The 27,286-nt window shown below is 34.1% G+C and overlaps 2 protein-coding genes across 2 annotated transcripts; both read right to left on the bottom strand.

The window, feature by feature from the left end:
• Nucleotides 1-561: 561 nt before the first annotated feature.
• On the bottom strand, nucleotides 562-8,866 carry LOC134232760 (fibrinogen C domain-containing protein 1-B-like). Its single transcript, XM_062714744.1, has 5 exons — nucleotides 8,830-8,866; nucleotides 4,545-4,675; nucleotides 3,604-3,700; nucleotides 1,981-2,145; nucleotides 562-889 (listed from the first exon to the last, which is right to left on the bottom strand). Exons 1-5 carry the CDS (start codon nucleotides 8,864-8,866, stop codon nucleotides 639-641), a joined length of 681 nt encoding a protein of 226 aa, XP_062570728.1. The 3' UTR covers nucleotides 562-638.
• Nucleotides 8,867-15,187: 6,321 nt separating this feature from the next.
• On the bottom strand, nucleotides 15,188-15,820 carry LOC134232771 (ryncolin-1-like; the record flags this gene model as incomplete). The annotated part of the gene is made up of 2 exons (XM_062714751.1): nucleotides 15,188-15,294; nucleotides 15,620-15,820. Coding segments are annotated over 2 exons (308 nt in total), but the record flags the coding sequence as incomplete, so codon positions are not given.
• Nucleotides 15,821-27,286: the final 11,466 nt, after the last annotated feature.

The following is a 27,286-nucleotide window of genomic DNA, read 5'->3' as shown; positions in this document are numbered from 1 at the left end:
TCGGAAAGAAAACACGGAGGAGACAAACTGGACATTTTTTTCAAGGACGGAAGTTCGTAAATGATTATGCCAAATGATGTCGTCTTGCAACCTTGTTTACTCAGATCCGGATAATATAATAAAACAATTATGGACTCTTTTGGTGTTGAATATGGTTTGTTATGCACCAGAAAAATATCCATATTGACCTCGGCTTCGCCTCGGTCAATATGAATATTTTCTGGTGAATAACAAACCATATTCAACACCAAAAGAGTCCATAATTGTATAGTATTTACTGAATGATTAAGGAAATACATGAAATTCCTGATTCCAAATATTTACTGTAACATATACACAACGACAAAAATCTATTGCAATTTTAATAATCTAATTTGTACTAATTTTTGATAAGCAAAACAATACTCAACATAAAATGGTGGTACCTTTCATCGATGAAATATAACGTATCATTATTTCTAAGTTTGCTTTATTAATGAATCAATACACAGAATTTTAATGCTTATTTGCGTTAAATCGTATCGGAAATTTTAAATCACACAGTGTACGCTATACTGTATTACTTTATAAGTAGTATATTATAAAGTCTATGATTTGCAATAAAACTTAGATTCATAATAAGCATGTCAAAACTGGCTCTAGTTTTTCTGTCTAATCATCATCACGGTCCTCTTCAGTGCTTCGAAACTATCATTAAAGGTAACCCATACTGGATAATTATAACCAATCAGAGCAGACGTTGCATACTGCCCGTTGAGATTTGATTGGTAACAGTCTTCGTGCCACCAGGCTCCGTGGTATTTTGTGGCGCAGTCACCGCCACTCATGTCGTTATCCTGATCTTTTGTAGAGAATCTCATACCATTATGGAAATCAATCAAACTGTCACCTAGAAAAGAGTATTGATTACATTAAAGCTAGATGAAATATACAATAATTATCTAGGGTACTACTGTCCACAGGGAAATTTTCGCCCCCGTTTCATCACCCCTTTCGCCAACCCTCTTTTGGGCGAACTTAAAACGGGGCGAATTCAAAGATTACAGTATCATTTCTTAAACAAAACCATAAGTGGGGAATTTAAAATGGGACAAAATTGTTTTCAAGTGTAAAAGGGCGAAAATAACACGGGGCGAAAATAACCCTGTATACAGTATACTACTATTGCAGTAACTGTAAATTGTGATCAAGAAGAGTTCACAACAATGTCGTATAAATGTAACATTGGTTTTAGGCTAGGCCAGAGAATATGATAAAATTAGCTTTAGAATATGTCACAGAAGTTTCATATTTGAAACTTTTAGATTTTTTAAAAGGCTTACAACCAATTTGTTTGAAAAACGAAATGAATTCAGTTTCTTCATCATTAACTTTACATAGAAAATTCCTTTATTGAATATCGTTTACATCTTCCGACATTTCATTCTCGAGAGCATGATAAGAATATTATAAAATTGTAAACGAGGAAGGATACTGCCTGATGTTACAGGAATTAAAACAAATTCATTTAAAGTCAGCATTGAGTATTTAATTTTTTTCGTTTTAATGATTTCTTGAGCAAGATACCGTATCCTTTGGTCGCATTTTGGCTCAAACATTTCATACAAATCTTAGGACTTTTTTATATTAATGTGACTGCGGAATATTCCGCCTACTTGCTTAATACAGGTTCACAGCGAGCGTGTCCAATCCACTTGGGATACTTACTTCTCCAAGGAACCTTATCCGACTTCAGAAATTTCCAGGGTTTGTGAGTTATGTCTTGTTTACATTCATGTATTTATATTGTTTACTTTTTTCACATCGATCACTTATTTTTTTTTTACGTTTTTATGCAGTGAATCTTTTATAACAATAAAAATAAAATGAATACTTTGCTAGAAATTAAAAACATCCGCTGTTCCGTTGTAAGTTGTAAGTAACTTGTTATATCTGCACAAATACTCAGTTCTCACCATATAGGCGGATCGAACTTCTTACCCGCGGTTCCGTTGTATCCAGACACTGCGAGCATATATTTGCTATCCTCGTCTCCGATGTAAAATGTGGAATACACAGCGTAGGCTTGTTCTCCATTATGTCTCTGGAGATCAACTCGAAGTTCCTGGTTTTTCTCTTCTGTTAGGGCATAGATTGCGTCGTTTCCTTTTAAAATGTTTAATATGTATATTTGATAATTGACTTCACAGATTAATTTCATTTTACCGCGAATTTTGCTGTAAAATCTACTGTCAATAAAAGATAATTATAAGGATGCACATTCTGTTCTAAAAATGCCTGTAAATTATTATACCAATTCGTGGTTTGTGAATTTTTCTTCTTGTTAACGTGTGAGTTGTGTAACCGGTACTTTATGGTCTCTGTTTAGGGATTTTTCCGTTTTACCCCCATCATAAGAAGGAGCACACAGCAAGTGTTCTCTCCTATAGGTCAATTCTTTTGTCGTAGCGAATACATCCTTTAGCTAACATAGATTCCATTTAATCAAATGGATTAAATTGACCCATTGACAAAATATAATGTTTCTGAAAATATGTTGATCTTTAATCTTGTAAAAATAATGTGATGAGGATGAATACTGCCTACTTATTTTTTGAATGACATTGATATTATTTACTTACACGATAAATAACGCTTATAATAATAGTTTTATTGATTTTAAATTTCTTCCCTGGTGACAGTGATAAATGAAGCAATGAAAATTTTGGAATAAAAAGAGCTATTATTATTTGATGAGAGATTTTATCTTTCTTGTTTTTTTTTTTTTTTTTTTTTGCTCCTGGTTCTGATCTTGAAAGATCAATGGAACGTTATTCTCAATAAACTTGAAATAAAGGAAAAACGCTTCAGAAACTGTAAGAAATTAAATAAGAAAAGTAATAATTAAACTTTTTACAGACTTAATGACCTCAGTCTCTATTATCGTCAGCTTCAAGTTATTATATAGCAATATTCCAATATCATCTGTTTATGTCCTTTTCAAAATTTATTCATCATGAATTCTTGATTTTGATAATCTTTCTTTCTTACACAATAAGAGGCTAGTGACAAATAAATTAATAACACATGGTTTTCAACATTCTTAATAGATTTTTAAAATGCCATTATTGCACAAATATTTTTCTTCAAAAAGAAGTTGAGAGCTACGTTCTTCGAACGCCATACAAGGGAATGTTACGTAAAAAGGTTAAAAGTGTCTTTTTATTCTATGTCAGAATTAAACGTTGAATGCCGTGTAATTACAACGATTTAAGTGAAATAAAAAAATTCATGCTCGCACTGAATAGTCTGATCGAGGTAATGTACCTTTTATTTACATTAATTTTAAATCTAAATAATATTTTCAGACAAGGCGGGGAATTAAGAAAGAAGAAGAAGAAAGAAATTATGCAAAGCTTAAGAAAATACCTTGGTCGTTAAGATAACTTTATTTTGATTAAGGTCAAATTTTTATTGAGATATATTTGATATTAACCAAAAAAGGCAATGTTTTTATGAAGATATATTTTTAATTGTATGTGTCATATGCAAGTGTTTTTCTTAACTTTTCAGATAAGACGTGAAGTAAAATATGGATATAGATATACATGTACACACACATACCTATCCAGTAGTTCTGAGAGGCGGATCCAAATCCCTGTTTGTATTCTATCCACGTCCTGTAAAAATCAACGTCGCCATCTTCTCGCTTCTGAATCACCTGTGGCGAAAATATGATTAAAATATTGCTCATCTATATGATATAAAAAAAATAGATAGGTAAAGAAGAGAAATGCAGCTCAGAAGTCTACTGAAGGAAAACAAATTGGGACAGAAGCGAACATGAACGTGAACATGCTCCATCAAATCTTAATCGTTGAATATTTTGAAGATATTTTGAACATATATCAGGAATGAAAACTCTACTGATCGAGTTTCTGTCGTCATGTCACAGTAGAGCTCTCTCCAGGTGTTGTCGATGTATAACATTGACAATAAAATAGACTACTCACAGTCCATCCTCCTCCATCTGTCGTCATGTCACAGTAGACCTCTCTCCAGGTGTTGTCGATGTATTAAATTGACAATAAAACACACTACTCACAGTCCATCCTCCTCCATCTGTCGTCATGTCACAGTTGACCTCTCTCCAGGTGTTGTCTATGTATAACATTGACAATAAAACACACTACTCACAGTCTATCCCCCTCCATCTGTCGTCATGTCACAGTAGACCTCCCTCCAGGTGTTGTCGATGTATAACACAGACAATAAAACACACTACTCACCGTCCATCCTCCTCCATCTGTCGTCATGTCACAGTAGACCTCTCTCCAGGTGTTGTCGATGTATAACATTGACAATAAAATACACTACTCACCGTCCATCCTCCTCCATCTGTCGTCATGTCACAGTAGACCTCTCTCCAGGTGTTGTCGATGTGTAACACAGACAATAAAACACACTACTCACCGTCCCTCCTCCTCCATCTGTCGTCATGTCACAGTAGACCTTTCTCCAGGTGTTGTCGATGTATAACATTGACAATAAAACACACAACTCACCGTCCACCCTCCTCCATCTGTCTTCATGTCACAGTAGACCGCTCTCCAGATATCAGCATGGATAACGTATACACCATCGTGTCCTTTTTTGCTTTGCTCCCTTTTCAAAATATCTGAGCAATCCTTGTATGCTATATATATAGCATTTAAAAGAAATTAAAATTAAGTCATTTTACTTAATTATTACTTTCTATTTGCTTGCTAAATGCTTAAAATCGAAATATCAAAATGAAAATTAACTGTAATGTGTACTAGTATTTTCTCCAGGAGCGACATATTCTCATAGACATGAGAAAAAAATTCTTTTCCTTTTAATTGCTTCAACCAGGGATAAATCCTCTAGATTTTTCATTTCTACCATCAATCTAATTGTCGACTAAAATATATATGCAAAGGGAGAGTTTTCATATGGCCGCCAAGAGGCCCATTTATTTTCATAAAAGTATATTTAAATTTATTTCTTTCAAAATTAGTTTCAAGATGAATATGATAATTTTGTTAATAATATTTTCTGAGACGAATTAACACTATAGCTGATACATACTTAGATTTACCCTCAAATTCTTTAACATTACGTTTATTTGAATTTATAAGAGGGTGGCATTTATACTTTGGTGATTAGAATCTGAAGTACATGGGGGACACTCAATTGGTTTTGCTGAGTAATTAGATATACCCTGCACTCTAACATCTAGCAATATGGTCAATGTCGGGTTTGCACTTCATATTAAAAAAAATCTTAATTGCCAAAAAATTGCATATCTAAAGTTAGAACCTTGTAGATACTTGATTATCGCTCGTACTCGTAAATCATGCTCTTTTATCAATAGTCCAAAACCAACATCAAAGACCCTCATTTTTTATTTCATTTCCTAGATGAAACATATGGAGATGACGAACAGTATTCCAGATCAAAAGTCCATTAAACAATACAAAACAGTAACAGAGCAAACACGGACATCCAAAACATCAGAGGTGGGATCAGGTGCCATGGAGAAGTGAGCATCCCCTGCCGACCGGTCACATCCTTGTCATGATCGGGAAATAATGGCAAAATCCGTCGTCAATTCAGTGTATAAATAATGGACTAAAAATTCATCATTTGACTTAATTCTACAAGTGGTAATCCTACTTATACATATACTTCTCTTTCTAAGGAAGAAATTCTAAATCACCTGTCAGTTTTGAATACTTTTAATATTCCACAGAGCCAAAATGAATTTGAACTACCTTATATATATTGGATTCCGAAACTTCATAAGAATCCTTACAAACAAAGATACATTGCAGGTTCCAGTAAATGTTCAACCAAGCCTCTTTCGTTACTTCTCACTAAAATATTGACAGTAGTGAAGGAAAAACTTCAAGAGTACTGTACAACTATATATTCAAGAAGTGGTGTAAATCAGATGTGGATACTTAAAAATTCTAAAGAACTTTTGGACAATTTGAAATCACAAGACTTTACAAAAATCAACAGCATAAAAACTTACGACTTTTCAACTTTATACACAACAATTCCCCACGACAAATTAAAATCCAGGCTTTTTGATATCATTGACAGCTGCTTCTTCAACAAATATGGAACTCGTAAGTTTACTTACCTCGTCATTGGTCATTTGAAAAATTATTTTGTTAAAACAGATTCTGATTGCACACATAAGTACTCTGAAGTTGACATCAAGAAGATGCTTGAGTTTCTGATTGACAATATCTATGTGGTTTTTGGAGACAAGGCATTCCAACAATCTATTGGAATTCCCATGGGTACAAATTGCGCTCCGTTATTAGCAGACTTATTTTTATATTCATATGAAGCAGAATTTATGCAAAATCTTTTGCGTGAAAAGAAGAAAACACTTGCTGTGGCCTTCAACTCGACATTTAGATATATCGACGACGTATTGTCAATTAATAATGATAATTTCCATTCCTACGTCGACACGATATATCCTGGTGAGCTTGAGATAAAAGATACCACAGAGTCCGACACTTCTGCTTCATACTTGGATATTTTACTAGAAAAAGACACTAATGGTAATCTAACAACCAAGCTATATGATAAACGTGATGACTTTAACTTTTCTATCGTCAACTTCCCTTACTTATGCAGCAATATACCTTCATCACCTGCATACGGAGTATTTATATCTCAGTTGATTCGATAGGCAAGAGCATGCTCTTTACATGAACAATTTCTTAAACGAGGTAAATTATTGACAAGCAAGTTGGTGAAACAAGAATATCAACAGTCTCATTTAAAGTCATCATTTCGTAAATTCTATGGTCGATACAATGACCTTGTCAGCAAATACAGTTTATCATTGAATGAAATGCTGACTGACGTTTTTCATACCAATTGTTAGTCCATTATTTATACACTGAATTGACCACGGATTTCTTCCGTTATTTCCTGATTATGACAACGAGCACACGGCGGGTGTGACCGGTCGGCAGGGGATGCTCACTCCTCCATGGCACCTGATCCCACCTCTGATGTTTCGGAGGTCCGTGTTTGCTCTGCTCTCATTTTGTGTATTTGTTTAATGGACGTTGAGACTGAATACTGTTTGTTATTTCCATATCCTTCTTAATGATAAATTGTATTTTCCGACAAGGTCATTGTATCGACTATAGAAGTTACGAAATGATGACTTTAAACGAGACTGCAAATTTACTTGTTTCATCAACTTGTTTTTCAATAATTTACCTCGTTTTATAAATTGTACATAAGTAGAAAATGCTCTTGCGAATCGAATCAACTGATTGATGTAAATTCCTTATGGAGGTAATAAAGGTATATTGCTGCATAAGTAAGGGAAGTTGACGATTAGAAAGTTGAAATCATCACGTTTATCATAGAACTTAGTTGTTAGATTACCATTAACGTCTTTTTTTCAAGTAGAATATCCAAATATGAAACAGAAGTGTCAGACTCTGTGGTATCTTTGATCTCAAGCTCACCAGAATATATCATGTCCAGTCTATTATTTATACACTGAATTGACGACGAATTTTTCCCTTATTTCCTGATCATGGCAAGGATGTTTTAGTAAGAGTTCCGTGTTTGCTCTGCCCCTGTTTTGTATATTTTTATGGACTTTGATATTGAATACTGTTCGTTATCTCCATTTGTTTCATTTATAAAAAAAGAAATAATAATTACCACTCTAAATGTTTCAGTGAATTTTGAAATTCTGACCCAGTTTCTTTCACTGGAGAAACCGATTTAGAATTAGATTTCTCTTAATTTAACTTTGGAATGACTCTAATATTTTACTGCTATGGAAAAGAAATGTGTCAAATAGAGAGAGAAAAAAGAATTACACACTTTTGTATATTGTGTATATTGATAGTAAGTCTACATTCTTATTCAATACGAAAGAACATGTTTTAAATCTAAGTACTCTATATCACTCAATTTTACCGTTGATACTCAGCAATCACGTGACGTCGTGATCCGACATTCCGGATCACCACACCGTGGTTTTCTAAATCATACCCACTCATAATAACAATCATAACCACTCTTTGAAATTGATGACGTGGTACGCAGAAAAATTACGTTATTGTTGTTGCGCATCAAAAAGTTTATTGACGTTTTGCTTTGATTAATGGATAAATAATACATAATTGATTCCTTAAGAATATTAAATCTTTTGATAGTTGTGAGGAGGTATATAATAAATTTATCATTATTACCGTAACTTGATCCGAAGGGCCATATCACGTCTCGTTGACACGTGCGGATCATCAGTTCAAAGTCGTTTGATCTGATGATCAGAGCCTGCCAACGAAATGTGATATGGCCCTTAGGATCAAATTACTGTTTAGATAATATAAATTTATCCGACAAATTAATAAGACGCTGATGAAACAACATAACGACCATAGAATTCACGAAATGCTGACTTAAAACGAAGTTGTTAACTTTATGACAGCATCAGCTGATGTGTCAGTGGCTTGCTTTGGTTTAAGCATTGATCATTTACTAAATGCACGCTCTTAAGTATTAAATAAGTTGAAGGCATTAAACACCATATACAGGAGTTAGCGAAACATTGTTACAAAGATAAGAATAAATAAGGAAAGATGACGAAGGAAAACCAGATGGCGTCTCTGTTGTCCTACAATCAAGTTGCTTGAATGATACATATGGAGATAACGAACAGTATTTAAGATCAAAATTCATAAAACAATACAAATGGGAGCAGAGCAAACACGGGCTCCAAAACATCAAGGGATGGACCATTGTCATGAACTAACTAACAAATTAATCTGTTACCTTTGAAAACTTGCACACATTCACCGCTGATACACATTGCATCCTCGGCACAGACATGATTTAAGCAAAAGCCAATCATGTGCTAAAAGGAATTAATTCAATGAATAGATTCGTTTCATATATAAACAAATATTTCTTTTAGTTATTGAAAAAGGTGAAAATGAAAAACAACAATCGCTCTCGAAGACAATCTAAGACACAATACAGATATGTGAAGGGGGCATAATCTTAGACCCCTGCAATAAGGTGTCTAGGATGAGTTAACACCCCCTCTTAAATGATTCAAACATTTTTACCTTAGGAATATGTTCCCGGTCGACATGAATTGAGCGGCTGTGGGTCATTATGTCACTGTAATTCTGGGTAGCAAATCTTGTGTTCAGTCGACATGTCTTCTCTTCTCGCATCCAATCCACTGAGCGACATAATGTAAACTTGTAACAAACCATCATACACTGTCCAATGCCAGTATCGGTCAATAGCCTAAAGCCCGGGAATGAGAAATTCTCGAAATTGTTAATGATCAAAGTTTTAGGGTCGAAGCACTGTGAGTATTCCGCGTGTAGCAGGCCTAGAAATTGACCAATGAAATAGAGACTGGTCGCCTTTTGAAATGTTGCTAAAACTATTTCAACAGTTTTCTTTAACGATACAGCAAACATTGTTGGTCCTTGGCTTCTGGTTGAGAAGCTGCTTTTGAATTCTAACTTAATCAGACAAAGCTTTATAGCTTTCTTTAAAGATATCGATTATGATTGATGAGGGTCTAAAATTATGTTTTCCTGTTTTTTTTTATTATTATCATTATTATTTAAATGTAGAATAATTTTTTTTCGTTAAAGAATTTTACCTTCAGTTTTGAAGATTACAAATCTATTTATTTTACAACATTGGTAATTACAGCAAATTATGGATTTAAGCCCGCGTGATGTCACTTAAAGTAACTATCTACAGTAGAATTTGAATACGGAGAAAAATCCGGATAAATGATTTAGTTAAATTAGTCAAAAACCAACAAAAACACCTTATTTTTTCATTAAATAAAAAAAAAATGAAAAAAAAAAAAAAAAAACGAAATGCTTTTGAAATGTAAAATTTTAGATTAATCACTGTTTGTATTTTCAATTTCAATGCACTAAATCATTTTGAAGATGAATCAAGAAAAGATATTTTTTTAAGATTTAGAAATAACGAAGGGTAATAAATGTTCGAAGAAATATATTTACAAGAAACGTTTATCAATTGTTCATGAATTTTATATGGGCATAGCGGTTAGTCAACACAAAACTTTTATATGTAATCAATTATTATTAGTGAACTCAAAGTAAAAAAAAACAAAACAAAACGGTATCCGCTAATTACCTCAATACAGATAGAGGAACATTTTCATAAGATCTTCAACTACATGTATCAACTGCTTGGGTGTGAGTGAGAAAGTGAAAACGAATGGCGTGTTAAAAAGGAAAATAAGTTAGATATTCCGTTCTGTAATATGTATGTATTCAGTTGAAATAATAAAATTTTAATCAAGATGTTAAAAAAAAAGAAATTGTCAACTGCATACTGTGCCTCATGACTGATTCAGTAACCCAGGAAAATGCTCTCTTTGGGATGAGTCGCCCGCGTGGCGCAGTGGTTAGAGCGTCTGCTCTACAGCCGCGAAGTAATGAGTAGATCCTTAGGTCGCGGGTTCGAATCCAACTGTGGGACCTGGAGACCGGTCCTTTAGATAAGACCCGTACAAGCTGAGGTACCGTGTCGCATTAGGTGCTGGCATAAATAAGATCCCTCCCTGCTCAATGGCCCTGAGTGCCGAGTATAGGACAAAATGTGCAGCTCTCCACCGGCAAGTGGTGTTATTTCCATCTGAGTAAAAAATTCTCGAGAAGAACGTTAACCAATATACAATCAATCAATCAATCTTTGTGAGACTTTTCTATGTTTTTCATTGATGTTTGTTTAAATCAACATTTTTTTTTAAAATTGCAGTTAAAGTGATTTGTTAATTGTAAAATAGAATTAGAAAGATTGATTTAAGTGTTATATTTTACATGATTTGTTCAGAAATATGTTAAAGCGGAATAGATGAGACATTTTTTTTTTTTAATTTATTATTCAAGTCAAGTGCATGCATCAAATTTAGTTTTTATATTTAAAAAAAAGGCTATGTTTACAAGTCATATAAATAGAATATCACTCATTTTACCTATCTAATAGCTTTAGCAGGTCATAGCTTGCTTTTGAAGGCATTTCCAAATTCCTTTTTGTACTTGTTCCATGATCCTTAAAAATTGTCACCATATTCTTGTTTTTGAATCACCTGTATGCAGCATTGTTTGTCAAGCTGTATGACTAAATATCTTAGATATTAAAAGATTTTCTGATGAGATAATGCAGCACCTTTCCATTTTGAGTTTTTAAAAAAATTGTGTTGATCAAATAAAAAAAAACAGAAATTTAAGACTGATTCATGAAAAGAGACACAGAGACAGCTGTAAAAAATGGGTATAAAAATTGCGCAGATACTATATAATTGTTTAGTTACATTTATTTGATGATCTAGGTTGTTATCTTTTCATTTTTTGTCCTGGAAAAAAGGGAAAGGAGTACGACAAACTGATGGTCGATTTAGATGTCCCTGTTTGTAAAATCCGTAAAATTACCAATCACAGATCCTGTAAGAGTTTGAAGTAAATGGGTGTTTATTTTTGTTGTTTGATGTGTTCTCTGGTTGAATTGTGAATCTAAAAGCAAGAAATCTTAAGTAACCTTTGTGGTAATTTCAATCCATTTCGTATTTTAAACATTCAATATTATAAAAAATTATACAACTTATTTTATGCAAATATATATATCAATTTTCATCACCTTTATTTCCATACAAAAGGAAATCTTAAGGGTATGAACGATATTTTTTAAACTGAGGCAGGCTACTGATTATTACATTATGGCTACTCCAATTCAACACTTGTTTAAGGGGCTAAATTCTGTGAAACTTCTGTTCATCTCAAATTCATTTTATCATATCGATTTCTGCATCTTAACTGTGTATCCAAAACAACGCGTATCCATTCGTTTTTTTTTATCAAGCATGTCTTTTGCTAAATAAATATTTATATAAACTCAGTAGTCCTCAACATAAGAGCATCACACTGGGGCTACAAACGAGCAATTTTAAGTCATTATCAACAAAAACAATATCTCGCTATGATATCAGGTGATTTCAGCAAAAGAAAAGAAACTCTTCCCGTATGTGTTTTTGTTTTTATTTTCCGAGCGGAAAACAAATAACTGGGGTTATTGCGAGATTTAAGTAAAACATTAATTCTCTGTAGAGGATTATAGTTCAGTCAGAATAATGACACCCGGATTCAAGTTAAAATCTCCTATTTTCAAAGTGAATTCAAAACAAAAGCAATTTTAATGAATACGCCGTTAAGTAGTTTCGCTCACTTTAGTGAAATACGGAAAATAATTCACTTGCTGACTTGCTGACACGCAAATTGTTTTTCCGTGATAAAACCCAAATCAAAATGGCAGGGGGTTAGATATAATAATTTGTTTTATTTTAAATAAAGCGAAAAAAAACAATGCCTCTAGTACAAATCTATTCAACAAAGTATTAGAAATAAATACATAATGGGTTAAATACATATCTTATATATGCTTCTTTCTATATTAATGGTGGTTTGCCCAACAGTGTACAGAGTGTCTATTATTAATGTAATAGTACTGAGGAATGAAACTTCGTTCATTTGAATTGTATGATATTTTCTTCTCTTAAAAAATAAAATGATACACTTTTCGAAGCAAGAAAACTGTTCACTAATTACACCGGTTAATCGAATTACTATTTCCTCCTTTGTAATTATGTCACCTTGTCATAGAAAACAACCGAGTAATGAATTGATTATAAAAACGACTCAGTCAGTCAACATGTTAAAAAAAACGACTCTGTCCGTCATCATGTTACAGAAAACGACTTGGTGACGTTAATGGTAATCTAATAACCAAGCTTTATGATAAACGTGATGACTATAACATTTCTATCGTCAACTTCCCTTACTGATGCAGCAATATTCCTTCATCACCTGCATATGCAGTATACATATCTCAGTTGATTCAGTACGCAAGAGCATGCTCTACGTATGAAAAATTTCTAAAACGAGGTAAATTATTGGCAAGCAAGTTGATGAAACAAGATTCAGCAGTCTCGTTTAAAGGCATCCTAAGGTCGATACTGTAACGTGGAATGAGCCAGGCTTTCCTTTTCAAATCAAAACAAGAATTTCTTCAAAGAAAACAAGAATTTATTTACACAAAAAAAAAATAGAAATAAAGAAAAGACAATTAACAAATAAATCACGCAATCACACACACAAACACACTCACTCAAATGATCGTAACCAAAAAAAAATGTTATTTACAATGATAAAAAAAAATGATCAAAAGATGTTTATACAGCTGTATCAACTATCAACACGTGTTCTCAAAAACTCAAACCAATTTAGAACTCAATTTCAATCATTAATAGTATTGTCCATCCATACGACAGTCTCAATCAAGTCCAACACTGTCCTTAAACCTCCCAAGCCTCCGGGGCTGTAGTCCCAGACTGTGGTTGGGATCAATGTTCACAAGTACTGGAGATTCCCGCGACTAAGTCGTAGACATCATCATCGACGTCGTCTTCATCAACATCATTGTCATCATCGTCATCGACACCATCATCAACATCACCGACATCATCGTCGTCATCATCAGATCATCGACATCATCGTCGTCATCATGACATCAGTTACCACGAACACCTCAGCATGGTGCTAAAATATTAACTTTCCTTTATCAGTAAAATAATTATGTACTCTACATATGGTAATACTATAATATAATTATACTGGCTTTAATTAATAACCATATAATTATCTTGAGTTCAATATAACATAACACTTAAATGCTTTCAATATCTTCAGTTTGTTTACAGTTGACATAGATACAAAATGGCTGACAACACTTCCGGTAGCTTACTTCCGCTCAGACATTTAAATGAAAAAGTAATACAGCGAACAAAAATACAATAAAATACAGAAACAGGCTGTTCTTTAAATGTATAGAATTACACTAACAGCGATAAAACTTCTGACGAGAAAACCTATTCTAACACTCTCGCTAACGTCACACCTGAACGCGCACACAGGTAAGTCATTGATGACTGCCTGCCAAGGTGAATTAATGTAACGAATTTTAAAAGTACATTTAACATAACTAAAAAGTACTTGCAAAATATACTTACCACGGTCTGTTTTCCGTGCAGAAATATACTAAAATGTTGCAGTAGACTTGCTGTAAGTCATAGGCACAAGCTGGTGCAAAACTTAACCAATCTGTCCTGACCCTTTACATCGTGTCTTACACGGTGGACAGTTCTGCCGGGAATACCTAGCTATTGTTACCTGTCCTGTCGGCCAGAATTCTGCAAGGAATTCTGGGTGCTTGACCAAAGAGGTGCTCGAAGGGCGAAACTTTATACAAAACAAGGGGTACCCTATAGGTTATATTAGTGATTGTTACAGATACCATGATCTTGTCAGCATTTATCATGCTGACTGACGTTTTTCATACCAATGGTTAGTCCATTATTTATACACTGAATTAACGACGGATTTTTCCATTATTTTCCGATTATGAGAAGGAGCACGTGGCGGGTGTGACCGGTCAGCAAGGGATGCTCACTCCTCCATGACACCTGATCCCACCTCTGCTCCTATTTTGTATTGTTTTATGGACTTTGAGATTGAATACTGTTCGTTTTCTCCATATCCTTCCTTGGTCTTTCAACATTTGATGAGAAAAACCTTCCTTCTTCATTATTTTATAGGAAATGACATGTTTTATATCGTATTATTATGCATACGATACACACGTCGGCGTTAACTGCCCTGTATTGTATTATACAACGACAAAAATGCATACTTATCTTTTTTCCCCAATTCCCAATTTTAACAAACTTATTTGTATTACTTTTTGATTAGTAAAACATAACACAACATAAAATGGCGGTACTTTTCATCTATGAAATAAAACACACCGTAATTTCTATAGTTTGCTTTATTATTGAAGCAATACACAGAATAATAATGCTTATTTGCGCTAAATCGTATCACCAGTGATGAATTACACAGTATTACTTTATAAACAGCATATTGCAATGTCTATGCTTCGCAATAAAAATTACAGCCAGTTTTGACATGCTTATTAAGAATCTATTTTTAAAGGAAACCCATACTGGATAATAATAACCAATCAGAGCAGACGTTACATACTGCCCGTTGAGATTTGATTCGTAACAGTCTCTGTGTCACCAGGCTCCGTGGTATTTTGTGGCACAGTCACCGCTACTCCCGTCGTTATCCTGATCTTTGGTGGAGAATATCATACCATTGTGGAAACCAATCAAACTGTCACCTAGAATAGAAAATTGATTAGTTTAAAACTAGATGCTTGATGAAGCATACAATAATTGTTTTAGGGTATAATACTACTATTGCAGTTACTTACTTCTCCCACTTTGTCGTGTTTACACATTTATATTGTTTTTATCTTTTAACATCGATCACTTCTCATTTTTATGTTTTTATGTAGAGAATCATTTCTAACAAATAAAAATAAAATGATTCTAAGAAAATGGTTTCTTTGCCAGAGATATATAATATTGATAGATCTTTAACTTTTCACTTACCCGCAGTTCCTCTGTTTAAAGTTAAATTGCTGTATTATATCTGTTCAATACTTAGTTCTCGCCATATAGGCGGATCCAAGTATTTATCCGCTGTTCCACTGTATCCAGACACCGTAAGAATATATTTGCTATCTTCATCTCCGATGTAAAATGTGGTATACACTGCATAGGCCTCTTCTCCATTGTGCCCCTGGAGATCAATTCGGAGTACCTGGTTTTTATCTTCTGTAAAGGCATAGATTGCGTCATTTCCTTTTAAAAGTTTTATTTGTATATTAGATAATTGACTTCAAAGATTAATTTCATTTTTTCCCGAATTTGCTGTAAAATCTACTGTCGATAAAAGATAATGATAAGGCTGCATATCCTGTTCTAAAAGTGCCTGTAAGTTATCAAAACAATTCGTGGATCGTGAATTTTACTCTTTGTTAACGTGTGTGTTATGTAACTGGTACTTTCTCTGTTTGGGGATTTTCCAGTTTTACCCCCATCATTAAAAGGAACACACAGCAGGTGTGACCGGTCGGCAAGTGATCATGATATTCAGACCTCCATGGTATCTGATCTAATTTAAGTGGTCAGTGTCTGCTCTGCTTTTGATTGGCTCTGACCTTCTCAACAAATCAAGTAGTTTAATGCTGCAGGGCAAACTGTATACTATCCTACATTGAATGTATGGAATGTATGGAGAAAACGAACAGAATTCAAGCTTAAAAGTCCATTACAGCATACAAAAAGGTAGGGAGCAAACACGGACTTCCAAAACATCATGAGGTGGGATCAGGTGACATAGAGGATTTTCATTCCCTGCTGACCGCTCACATCCACCGTATGCTCCTTGTCATGATCAGTAAATAATTGGAAAATCCATCGACAATTCAATATATAATATCCTATCAATAAGGATGATAAACGCTAGTCAGCATTTGACTTTGATAAATTGTATTTGATTTTTACGTTTTTAGGTCACCTGAGTAAACTCAGGTGACCTATTGCTATCCATTTTTGTTCGTCGTCGTCCGTCGTCTGTAGTGCGACGTGCGTCGTGCATGAACATTTGAACATTTTCAGCTTCTTCTCCAAAACCCCTGAATCAATTTCAACCAAATTTGGCATAGAGCATATATGGGTGAAGGGAAACAAAAATTGTGAATTTCATGGTCCCTGCCCCTCAGGGGCCTGGGGGTGGGGCTAGAACCACTAAAATTAGTGCAATCTTCAAAAATCTTTTTCTTTACTCCCGGACATTAAGCAGTCAAACTGTTGGTATGATTGTAATTAGCATTGAGTCCTCTATCATAATTGTGAATTTCATGGCCCCAGGGTCAGGGGTTCTAGTGCTAGGGTGGGGCTAAACAGATTATATAGTAAAAATGCATTATTTCTTTGAAATTCTTCTATTCTGTTCCTGGGTATCAAATAAACTAACCAAATGCATAGCTATATTAAAAATGACTGCCTCTTCAAAAATTGTGAATTTCATGGCCCCAGGATCAGGGTTCTAGTGCTAGGGTGGGGCTACATAGATTATATAGTGAAAATACATAATTTCTTTGAAAATCTTCTTCTCTGTTCCTGGGTACTAAATAAATTAAACAAATGCATAGCTACGTTGAAAATTGTTTCCTTTTCCAAAATTGTGAATTTCATGGCCCCAGGGTCAGGGGTTCTAGTGCTAGGGCGGGGCTATATAGATTATATAGTGAAAATGAATTATTTCTTTTAAAAACTTCTTCTCTGCTCCTGAGTTTGAAATAAACTGACCAAGTACATAGTTTTGTTGAATAAGACTGTCTCTTCCAAAATTGTGAATTTCATAGCCCCAGGGTTCAGGGTTCTGGTGTTAGGATGGGGCTCTATTGATTATATAGTGAAAATGCAAAAATTCTTTAAAAATCTTCTTTTCTGCACCTGGTTATTAAACCAATGAACTATGTACATAGTTATGAGGAGGAAGGATGCTTTTTTGAGATTTGTGAATTTCAGGGCCCCTGGGTCATGCCTTGTTATGTTAGGGTGGGGCTCTAATGTTTATATAGTGAAAATGCATGAATTCTTTTAAAATCTTTTCCTTTGCTCCGGGTATTATGCCAATGATCTTAGTACATATTTATGACTAAGAAAGCTGCCTCTTCCAAAATGGATAATTTCCAGGCCCCCTGGGACAGAGGTACTTGGGGGGGGGGGGTTACGTAATTTGAAAATGATTTAATGCTTTGAAATACATGCATGCACTTTGGCATTAATCAACAATATTATGAAATAAAATTTATAAAATTTCCAAAATTTTCAAAGATGTGGCCCCAAGGTCAGTTGTTCCTGTGAAATAGGTGCACAACTTAAGTGAAAATTTTCTGTTTGTTACTCTGATCTACCTCTGGGTATTAAGTAACCAAAGTAAGCATGCTAAGTGTATAGTTATGATAAACAATGGTGCATCTTTCAAAATTGTGAACTTCATGGCCTCTGGTTTAAAATTAGATTCATTTAATTGTTGGAAAGTTGTTACATGATACCCAGGTGACTTATAAGGCCCATGGGCCTCTTGTTTGTATAAATCTTCTACCGGTAAATTGGAAAAAAGAAGGTTATTCGAAATGTATGTGGACTATTGTCATATTTATATGAAAGGGGTAAACGCTCGATATAAACTTTGTTTGAATGAGAAGTCAGAGTAAGTTTGAGAAACTTTCTCGACATTGTTTTTGACATCTCAGTCTTGTTAACCATACTCCGTGATGACAAAACATGTTTGCTTTTAAATTAAGCTAACATGAATTCCATTTAATCAAATGGAATTAAACTTCACACATTGACAAAATGTTTCTACATATGAAAATATGTTGATCTTTAATCTTGTAAAAATTATGTGATGAGGATGAATATTGCCTACTTATTTTTTGAATGACATTGGTCTTATTTACTTACTAGATAAATACCGCTAATCATAATAGTTTTATTGATTTCAAATTTCTTCCCTGATAACAGTGATAAATAAAGCAATGAACGGTTTCGAAAAACCGAACTATTATTATTTGATGAGAGATTTTATCCTTCTTTTTTGCTCCTGGTTCTGATCTTGAAAGATAAATGAAATAAGTTATTCTCAATAAACTTGAAATAAAAGAAAACGCTCTAGGACATGTAACAAATCGAGGAAGCAAAGTAATAATTAAACTTTTTTTATAGACTTAATGACCTAAGTCCCTTTTATCGTCAGTTTCAAGTTATTATGTAGCAATATCCTAATATCATCTGTTCATGTATTTTTCACAATTGATTCATCATGAATTCTTGATTTTAATACTTTTTCTTTTTACACAAGGAGAGGCTAGTGAGAAATATATTCATAGCACATGGTTTTCAACATTCACAATTGAAAAAATTCTTCTTCTCAAGAACCACTCGGCTAAAAACTCTGAAACTTATATGGAAGCATCCTCAGTTATGGTAGATTCTAAATTCTTCAAATCATGACCCCCGGGGATAGGGCGGGGCCGCAATAGGGAATCAAAGTTTTACATAGAAAAAGATGGGAATCTTTTTCTCAAGAATCACTGGGCAAAAAAAGCTGAAACTTAAGTGGAAGCATCCTGAGATTGTGTAAATTCTAAATTGATAAAATCATGAACCCAAGGGGTTGGGCGGGGCTGCAAAAAGGAATCAAAGTTTTACATAGAAATATATAGAAATAAACTTTTAAAATCTCCTTCTCAAGAACACTGGGTAGGAAAAGCTGAACCTTATGTGAAAGCCTCCTGGGGTAGTGTAGATCCTAAATTGTAAAAATTGTGCGGCGCATGCTTTGTGTCATTTCTTTCGGACTTAGCCATTCTTTCATGTAAACAAACGAACGAAATACCATTGAAGCTGAATTATGATCTTGGAAAAATTACAGAAACAACTGAATTTCTTAAACTTATCTAAAAGAACAAGTTACTAACCCTAATCCATCGGGTGGTATGCAAGGACTAAGACGTTAAAACGAAATCTCCCGGGCCGATGCTAGACTAACCACAATCAGTCGAATAATGTGAGAGGACTAACCCTAGTTTCTCAAGTGGGTGCAAGACTAACCCTAATCAGTCGAAAAGTGTGCAATTTTAATCCTTATCAATTAAGTGACGTGAATGTTACGTCATAGTCCAATGAGCGCGGGGATCTTGCGGATCTGGGGACCGGTAAAGTAAAGTCTACCCGGTAGTTGTCTTTAGATTATATATTTTTATGATACTTACTCATATAAAAAGGTCGGAAATGAAAAGGGAGAGTTTTCATATGGCCGCTCAGGGGTCCGTTTATTTTCATAAAAGTATTTTTCAATTTTTTTTCTCAAAATTAGTTTCAAGAAGAATATTTTAATTATACCCGCACTTTCTAAAGAAAGATATATTTTAATTTTACACAGTGTTAATCATCTTTTGGGAGATGTTTGTGGGGTCATGTAGATGTGCAGTAAGGTTTTGGAATTTCGATTTTGCCCCGGGGGGTCATGAAAAATTCACCAAAAAGCCCCGTCTTCCCTGAACTCCTTCTACATTTTACTCAGTAGCCTAACCAGCTTTTGGGAGATGGTTGGTGGGGTCTTAGATGTGCAGTAAGGTTTTGGAATTTTGATTTTGCCCTCAAATGCTTTAACTCCTCTTACATTTTACTCAGTAGCCTAACCAGCATGACGCAGATGGTGGGAGGGGTCATGTAGATGTGCAGTAAGCTTTCGGATTTTGATTTTGTCCCAGGGGGTCAAATGGGGGTCGAAAAATGACGTTTTTTAAGGCTCCGCTGAACTCCTCTTACATTTTACTCATAGCCTAACCAGCTTTTGGGAGATGGTTGGTGGGGTCATGTAGTGTGTAAGGTTTTGGAATTTCGATTTTGCCCCGGGGGGTCAAATGGGGGTCGAAAAATGACGTTTTTTGTCATAAAAGCCCCGTCTTCCCTGAACTCCTTCTACATTTTACTCAGTAGCCTAACCAGCTGTTGGGAGATGGTTGGTGGGGTCATTTAGATGTGCATTAAGCTTTCGGAATTTTGATTTTGCCCTGGGGGGTCAAATGGGGGTCGAAAAATGACGTTATTTAAGCAAAAAGCTCCGTCTTCCCTGAACTTCTCTTACATTTTACTCAGTAGCCTAATCATCTTTTGGGAGATGGTTGGTGGGGTCATGTAGATGTGCAGTAAGGTTTTGGAATTTTGATTTTGCCCCGGGGGGTCAAATTGCCAAAAAGCCCCGTCTTCCACATTTTACTCAGTAGCCTAACCAGCTTTTGGGAGATGGTTGGTGGGGTCATGTAGATGTGCAGTAAGCTTTCGGAATTTTGATTTTGCCCCAGGGGGTTAAAAAAAATGACGTTTTTTAAGCAAAAAGCTAACTCCTCTTACATTTTAAAATCATCTTTTGGGAGATGGTTGGTGGGGTGATGTCAATGTGCAGTAAGGTTTTTGGAATTTCGATTTTGCCCCGGGGGGTCAAATGGGGGTCGAAAAATGACATTTTTTGTCCAAAAAGCCCCGTCTTCCCTGAACTCCTTCTACATTTTACTAAGTAGCATAACCAGCTGTTGGGAGATGGTTGGTGGGGTCATGCATGCGCAGTTAGGTTTCGGAGTTTTGATTTTGCCCCGGGGGGTCACTGATGTTTTTCATTCCCTGAACTCCTCTTACATTTTATTCAGCATCCTAATCATCTTTGGGAGATGGTTGGTTGGGTCATGTAGATGTGCAGTTAGGTTTCGGAATTTTGATTTTGCCCGGGGGGTCAAATGAGGGTTGAAAAATGACGTTTTTTATGGAAAAAGCCCAGTCTTCCCTAAACTCCTTTTTTGTTTTAAACAGTGGTCTTATCATCTTTTGGGAGAGTTCACTCTTTTGAAATTTTGTTAAAACATCAAGGTCAAGGGGTAAAAAATCATAGCATGTTGGGAGCCTCTTGTTATGGGTAATGTTCACTTGAAATGTGAAAGTCAAATCTCTTCTCAATGAAAAGGAAATACAACATTAATGAAAACTAAGTTAAACTTCAATGTCAAGGTCACAGAGTCAAAAAGTCATGATACATTTTGGAAGGTCTTATCACAGGTAATATGAATGCCCTTTCATTTATCTTTCAAAATGATCAATTCAAAGCAATTAATTTTTTTAAGGAAATTAGGTCAAACTTCAAGATCATGGGTAATGAAAATCATAGTGTATGTAGAATGGTATTGTCCCATTTAATACTAATACACATGTTTAATATAAAAGTCCTATCTCTTCTCATTCAAAATATACGACCATGATGACCAAGGTTAAATTTATTGTGACAGATGGGCAGATTGATAAACAAATGAGATTTAATGTACCCTACCTTTAGCAAAAATGGGGACAATAAATGTCTTTGCTGTTCTTGAGAAGAAGATTTATGTTGGAACAAGATGTGTTTGTGAAACACTGGAACAAAGTTAAAAAAATCTTCTTTTAGCATATTGATCACAGTCAAGGTCACAAGGTCATTGACCATGGTGTCAAAAGAACTTAATCACTAAGTACAAATATGAAGTCCATCTCCTATGGTTCAAAAGTTGTGGCAAAAAGTGTAAAGAGCTATTTTTAGCATATCCGTCACAGTCAAGGTCACAAGATCATTGACCTTGCCGTCGTTTGAAAGGACTTTATCGGTGGAGTATGCATACCAAATATGAAGTCCCTATCTCCTATGGTTCAAAAGTTATGACAAACAGTGAAAAAAGCTATTTTTAGAATATAGGTCACAGTCAAGGTCACAAAGTCATTGACCATGGTGTCATTTGAAAGAACTTATTTGGTGAAGTATGCATACCAAATATGAAGTCCTTATCTCTGATGGTTCAAAAGTTATGGCAAAAAGTGTAAAAAGCTATTTTTAGCATAAAGGTCACAGTCAAGGTCACAAGATCATTGACCTGGATGTCATTAAAATGAAAGGACTCTATTAGTGGAGTATACATATTAAATATGAAGTCCCTATCTCCTATGATTCAAAAGTTATGACAAACAGTGGAAAAAGCTATTTTTAGCATATAAGTCTTAGTCAAGGTCACAAGGTCATTGACTTTGAAGTCATTTGAAAGGACTTTATTAGTGGAGTATGCTTACCAAATATGAAGTCTCTATTCCTTATTGTTCAAAAGTTATGGCCAAGGTTAAAGTTGACAAACAGACAAACAGATAAACAGACAAACAGACAGGACAAAAACAATATACACCTCTATCGATCCGGGCGCTTAAAAAGTACCCTGCATATTTAAATGTAAATTGGTTGAAATTAGCCCAGTGGTTCTTAAGAAGTTAATGTGAAAAGTTTGCAAATAAACAGATTTCAGTACATTTCAGAAAACAGTATGATAAATAGTTAATCAAGGTGCTTTGGGTAGCAAAATAAAGCTAAACTGGTATATCCTAAATAATCTCATTCGACAAACCTTTGCTGATTCCGTTGCCAGTATGGGCGATTATATATCTAAATATGATAATGGGTGACGCAAACCCAATGTGAATGTTCTGTTTAGTACAAGAACAAATTTCAAACTATCATAATAAACTAAACTATGTTTTTTAAAAAATGTGAGAGTGAGAGAGAGAATGAGAGTGTGTGTGTGGGGGGGGATAGGCATTGACAAATTAATCGGGTTGTATTTTCAATGGGTTTTTTTCCACTAAAATCAGTTTGCACATTTTGATAAATTCATCAAAAACGCTTTGTACTAAAATAATATTTTATGTCGTTGAGAAAGTAAATTTAAAAAGTTCCAAATTATGTTAATTTGAATCTAATTAAGTAATTTACTTCAATCATTAATTAAATTCTGTTATTTCAGACTGGTTATGAATTAAGTATTTTAAAATACATATGTGATCAGAGTTGATATGGTCATCTGAAAATTTTATGTTCAATTTGACGAATACATGTACTATAATTACCTTCCTTGGAAAGTCCAATATGAATGAGTGTATATTTAGAGGCAAACACCATAGTGCGGGTATTACTGTCTCATGAATTGTCAATGATCAAAGTTTTAGATGTACCTCAAATGCTTTAACATTGGGTTTATTGGAAAATATAAGATGGTGGCATTTATAAATGTGTGTAGCAGACCTATAAACTGACCACATCTTGCAATATGTCCATTGTCGGGTGTTGCACTTCATATTAAAAACTGTTCTCGGTCGACATGAATTGAGCGGCCATGGGCCATTATGTCACTGTGATTCTGGGTAGCAAATCTTGTGTTCAGTCAACATATCTTTTCTTCTCGCATCCAATCCACTGAGCGACATAATGTAAACTTGTAACAAACCGTCATACACTGTCCGATGCCAGTATCGGTCAATAGGCTAAAACCCGGGAATGAGAAATTCTCGAAATTGTCAATGATCAAAGTTTTAGGGTCGAAGCATTGTGAGTATCCCGTATGTAGCAGACCTGTAAACTGACCAATTAAATAGAGACTGATCACTTTTGGAAATGTTGCTGTGAATATTTCTACATTTTTCTTAAACGACACGGTAAACATTGTTGGTCAATCAGACAAAACTTTAAAACGTTCCTTAAAGATGTCGATTATGATTGATGAGGTATCAGATGATGTTTCTTGTTATTTCTTGATTTAAATGTAGAATAAAAAAATTCTTCAAAGAATTTCAGCTTAAGTTCTGAAGAATACAAATCTATTTATTTTACAACACTGGTAATAACAGCAAATTATGGATTAAAGCCCACGTGATGGCACTTAAACTAATTATCTACAGTAGAATTACATTGCTTGAGAAAACTCCTAATAAATCATTTAGCTACATTAGTTCAATTTCGTTTGTTCTTCGATAATATGTTGAGAATAAAGGATTCAAAGTCAAGATATCTTTTTGAAAGAACAAAAAAACAGATCTTCATTTTCCTGAAACAAATACAAATTCACGAGAAACAAAAAAATGAAAGTTTCTGAAATGTGAAAATTTTAAATTAATCACAGCTTGTATTCTCAGTTTGCATGCACTAAATCATTTTGAAGATGAAGAGAAAAGAATGTTTCCCTGATATTGATAAGATTTAGAAATAATGAAGGGTTATAATAAAATGTTTGAAGAAATGTATTTACAAGGAACGTTTATTTAATTGATCATGAATTTTATATGTACCTAGCGTTAAGTCAAAAATAAATTTCTACATTGTATATGTAAACAATTATACTCATTGAACTGGAAGTTAAAGACAAAACGGAGTCCACGAATTATTTTTAATACAGACAGAGGAGAATTTGATAGGATCTTCAAATATCAACTGTATATAGTGCCTCACAACTGGTTAGATACCCACTAACTTGTTCCTTTTGAGATAAATTTAAAAAAAAAAGCACAAGCTTGTGAGATTTTGCTATGTAACGCTGTTTAATATTGACTTTTTGTAATGTAACAATATTTATATTAAATCGTGGTTATAGTGATTTGTTGTAAAATGAAATTAGAAAGATTGATTTACAAGTTATATTGTATAGATATTAAAAGATTTTCTCCTACGATAATGCAACACCTTTTCATTTTCAGTTTCATAAAATTGATTTAAACAAATAAAGAAGACCAGAAATATTAAGACTGATTCAGAGATTAGGTATAAAAATTGTGCAGATATGAAATATTTGTTTAGTTACATTTTTGATGATCTCGATTGCTATCTGTTCATTTTTTCGCTTGGAATGAAACATGGAGATAACGAACAATTTTCAAGATCAGAAGTCTATTAAACAATACAAAATATGAGCAGAGCAAAAAAGGGTAAAGAGTTAAACAAACTAATGGTCAACCCTGTCTGTGAAATTTGTAAAATAAGCAGTCACAGATATGAGTTTGAAGTAAAGGTGTGTGTTTTTTTTTTGTAGATATGTGTGTTCTATAGTTGAGTTGTTAATCTAAATGAAATAAATCTTAAGAAACCTTTGTGATTATTTCGTATTTAAAATACTTAATATTAATTATCAAAAATTATATAATTTATAGTATATATACTAATTTTTGTCACGTTTATTTCTATACAAAAGGAAATCTTGAGAGTATGATCGATATTTAAACTGAGGCCGGCTGCTGATAATAAGTTATTGCTAGAACAAATTAAACACTTGTGGAAGGGGCTAAATGTTGTGAAACATGTTCATTTAAATTCATTTTGTCATACTGATTTCTGCCTCTTTACTGACTATCCCCAAACGACACGTATCCATTCGTTGTTTAATCAGGTATGTCTTTTGCGAAATAAATTTCTATATAAACTCAGTAGTCCTGAACATAAAGTTACCATACTGGGACTGAAAACAAACAATTTAAAGTCATTATCAGTAAAAGCAACATCTCGCTATGATATCAGGTGATTTAAGCAAATGTTTTTGTTTTTATTTTCAGAGCGGAAAACAAATAACGGGGATTATTGCATTATTTAAGTAAAATATTAATTCAGTGTAGAGTTTATAGATCTGTCAGAATAATGACGCACAGTTTCAAGTTAAAATCTCAAAGTGATTTCAAAACAAAAGAAATTTTAATGAATACACAGTTAAATAGTTTCACTCATTTTGGCAAAATAAGGAGAAAAAAAATAACTTGCTGACACGTAAAACTTTTTTCCGTGATGAAACTCAAATCAAAATAGCAGGGGGTTACAAATGACTATTTTTAAAATAAAGAGAAAAAAACGATGCCTCTAGTATTAAACTATTCAAGGAAGATATGGAGATAACGAACAGTATTCAATCTCAAAGTCCATTAAACAATATAAAAAATCAGAGCAGAGCAAATACGGACCTCCGAAACATCAGAGGAGGGATCACGTGCCATGGAGGAGTGAGCATCCCCTGCTGACCGGTCACACCCGCCGCGTGCTCGTTGTCATGATCAGGAAATAAAGAAAAAATCCGTCGTCAGTTCAGTGTATAAATAATGGACTAACAATTGGTATGAAAAACGTCAGACAGCATTTGACTCAATGATAAATTGTATTTGCTGACAAGGTTATTGTATCGACCATAGAACTTACGAAATGATTACTTTAAACGAGACTGCTGATATTCTTGTTTCATCAACTTGCTTGTTAATAATGTACCTCGTTTAAGAAATTGTTCATACGTAGAGCATGCTCTTGCGTATCGAAACAACTGAGATATATATACTCCACCCATATACTCCGTATGCAGGTGATGAAGGTATATTGCTGCATAAGTAAGGAAGTTGACGATAGGAAAGTTAAAGTCATCACGTTCATCATATAGCTTGGTTGTTAGATTACCATTAGTGTCTATTTCAAATAAAATATCCAAATATGAAGCAGAAGTGTCGGACTCCGTGGTATCTTTTATCTCAAGCTCACCAGAATATATCGTATCGACGTAGGAATGGAAATTGTCATTATTAATTGACAATACGTCGTCGATATATCTAAATGTCGAGTTGAAGGCCACAGCAAGTGTTTTGTTCGATAATTAACGGACTATAAACATGTACTTAATACAATTGTTGATATAGTATTATCAATTCATTGGTGAAAAGATATGAATCGAAGAATGACCTAATTATTCTCTGTTATCAAACACGTAAAAAAAAAAGGCTGAGGAGGGAGCGAGCGTAGGAATATTGATATTTTTTATTTGCATTTCGGGGGGAAAGTGACTTTCTAATGATATTTTGACGTTATTTTTGATTTCTTTAACGTATGACATA

Source organism: Saccostrea cucullata, unplaced genomic scaffold (genome assembly GCF_032062105.1).
Source record: "Saccostrea cucullata isolate Sc308-1 unplaced genomic scaffold, CSIRO_AGI_Scuc_v1 ctg1649, whole genome shotgun sequence".
In the NCBI taxonomy this organism is placed as follows: domain Eukaryota; kingdom Metazoa; phylum Mollusca; class Bivalvia; order Ostreida; family Ostreidae; genus Saccostrea; species Saccostrea cuccullata.
The sequence above is the reverse complement of the archived record's forward strand: the minus strand, read 5'-3'. Positions and strand labels throughout refer to the sequence as shown.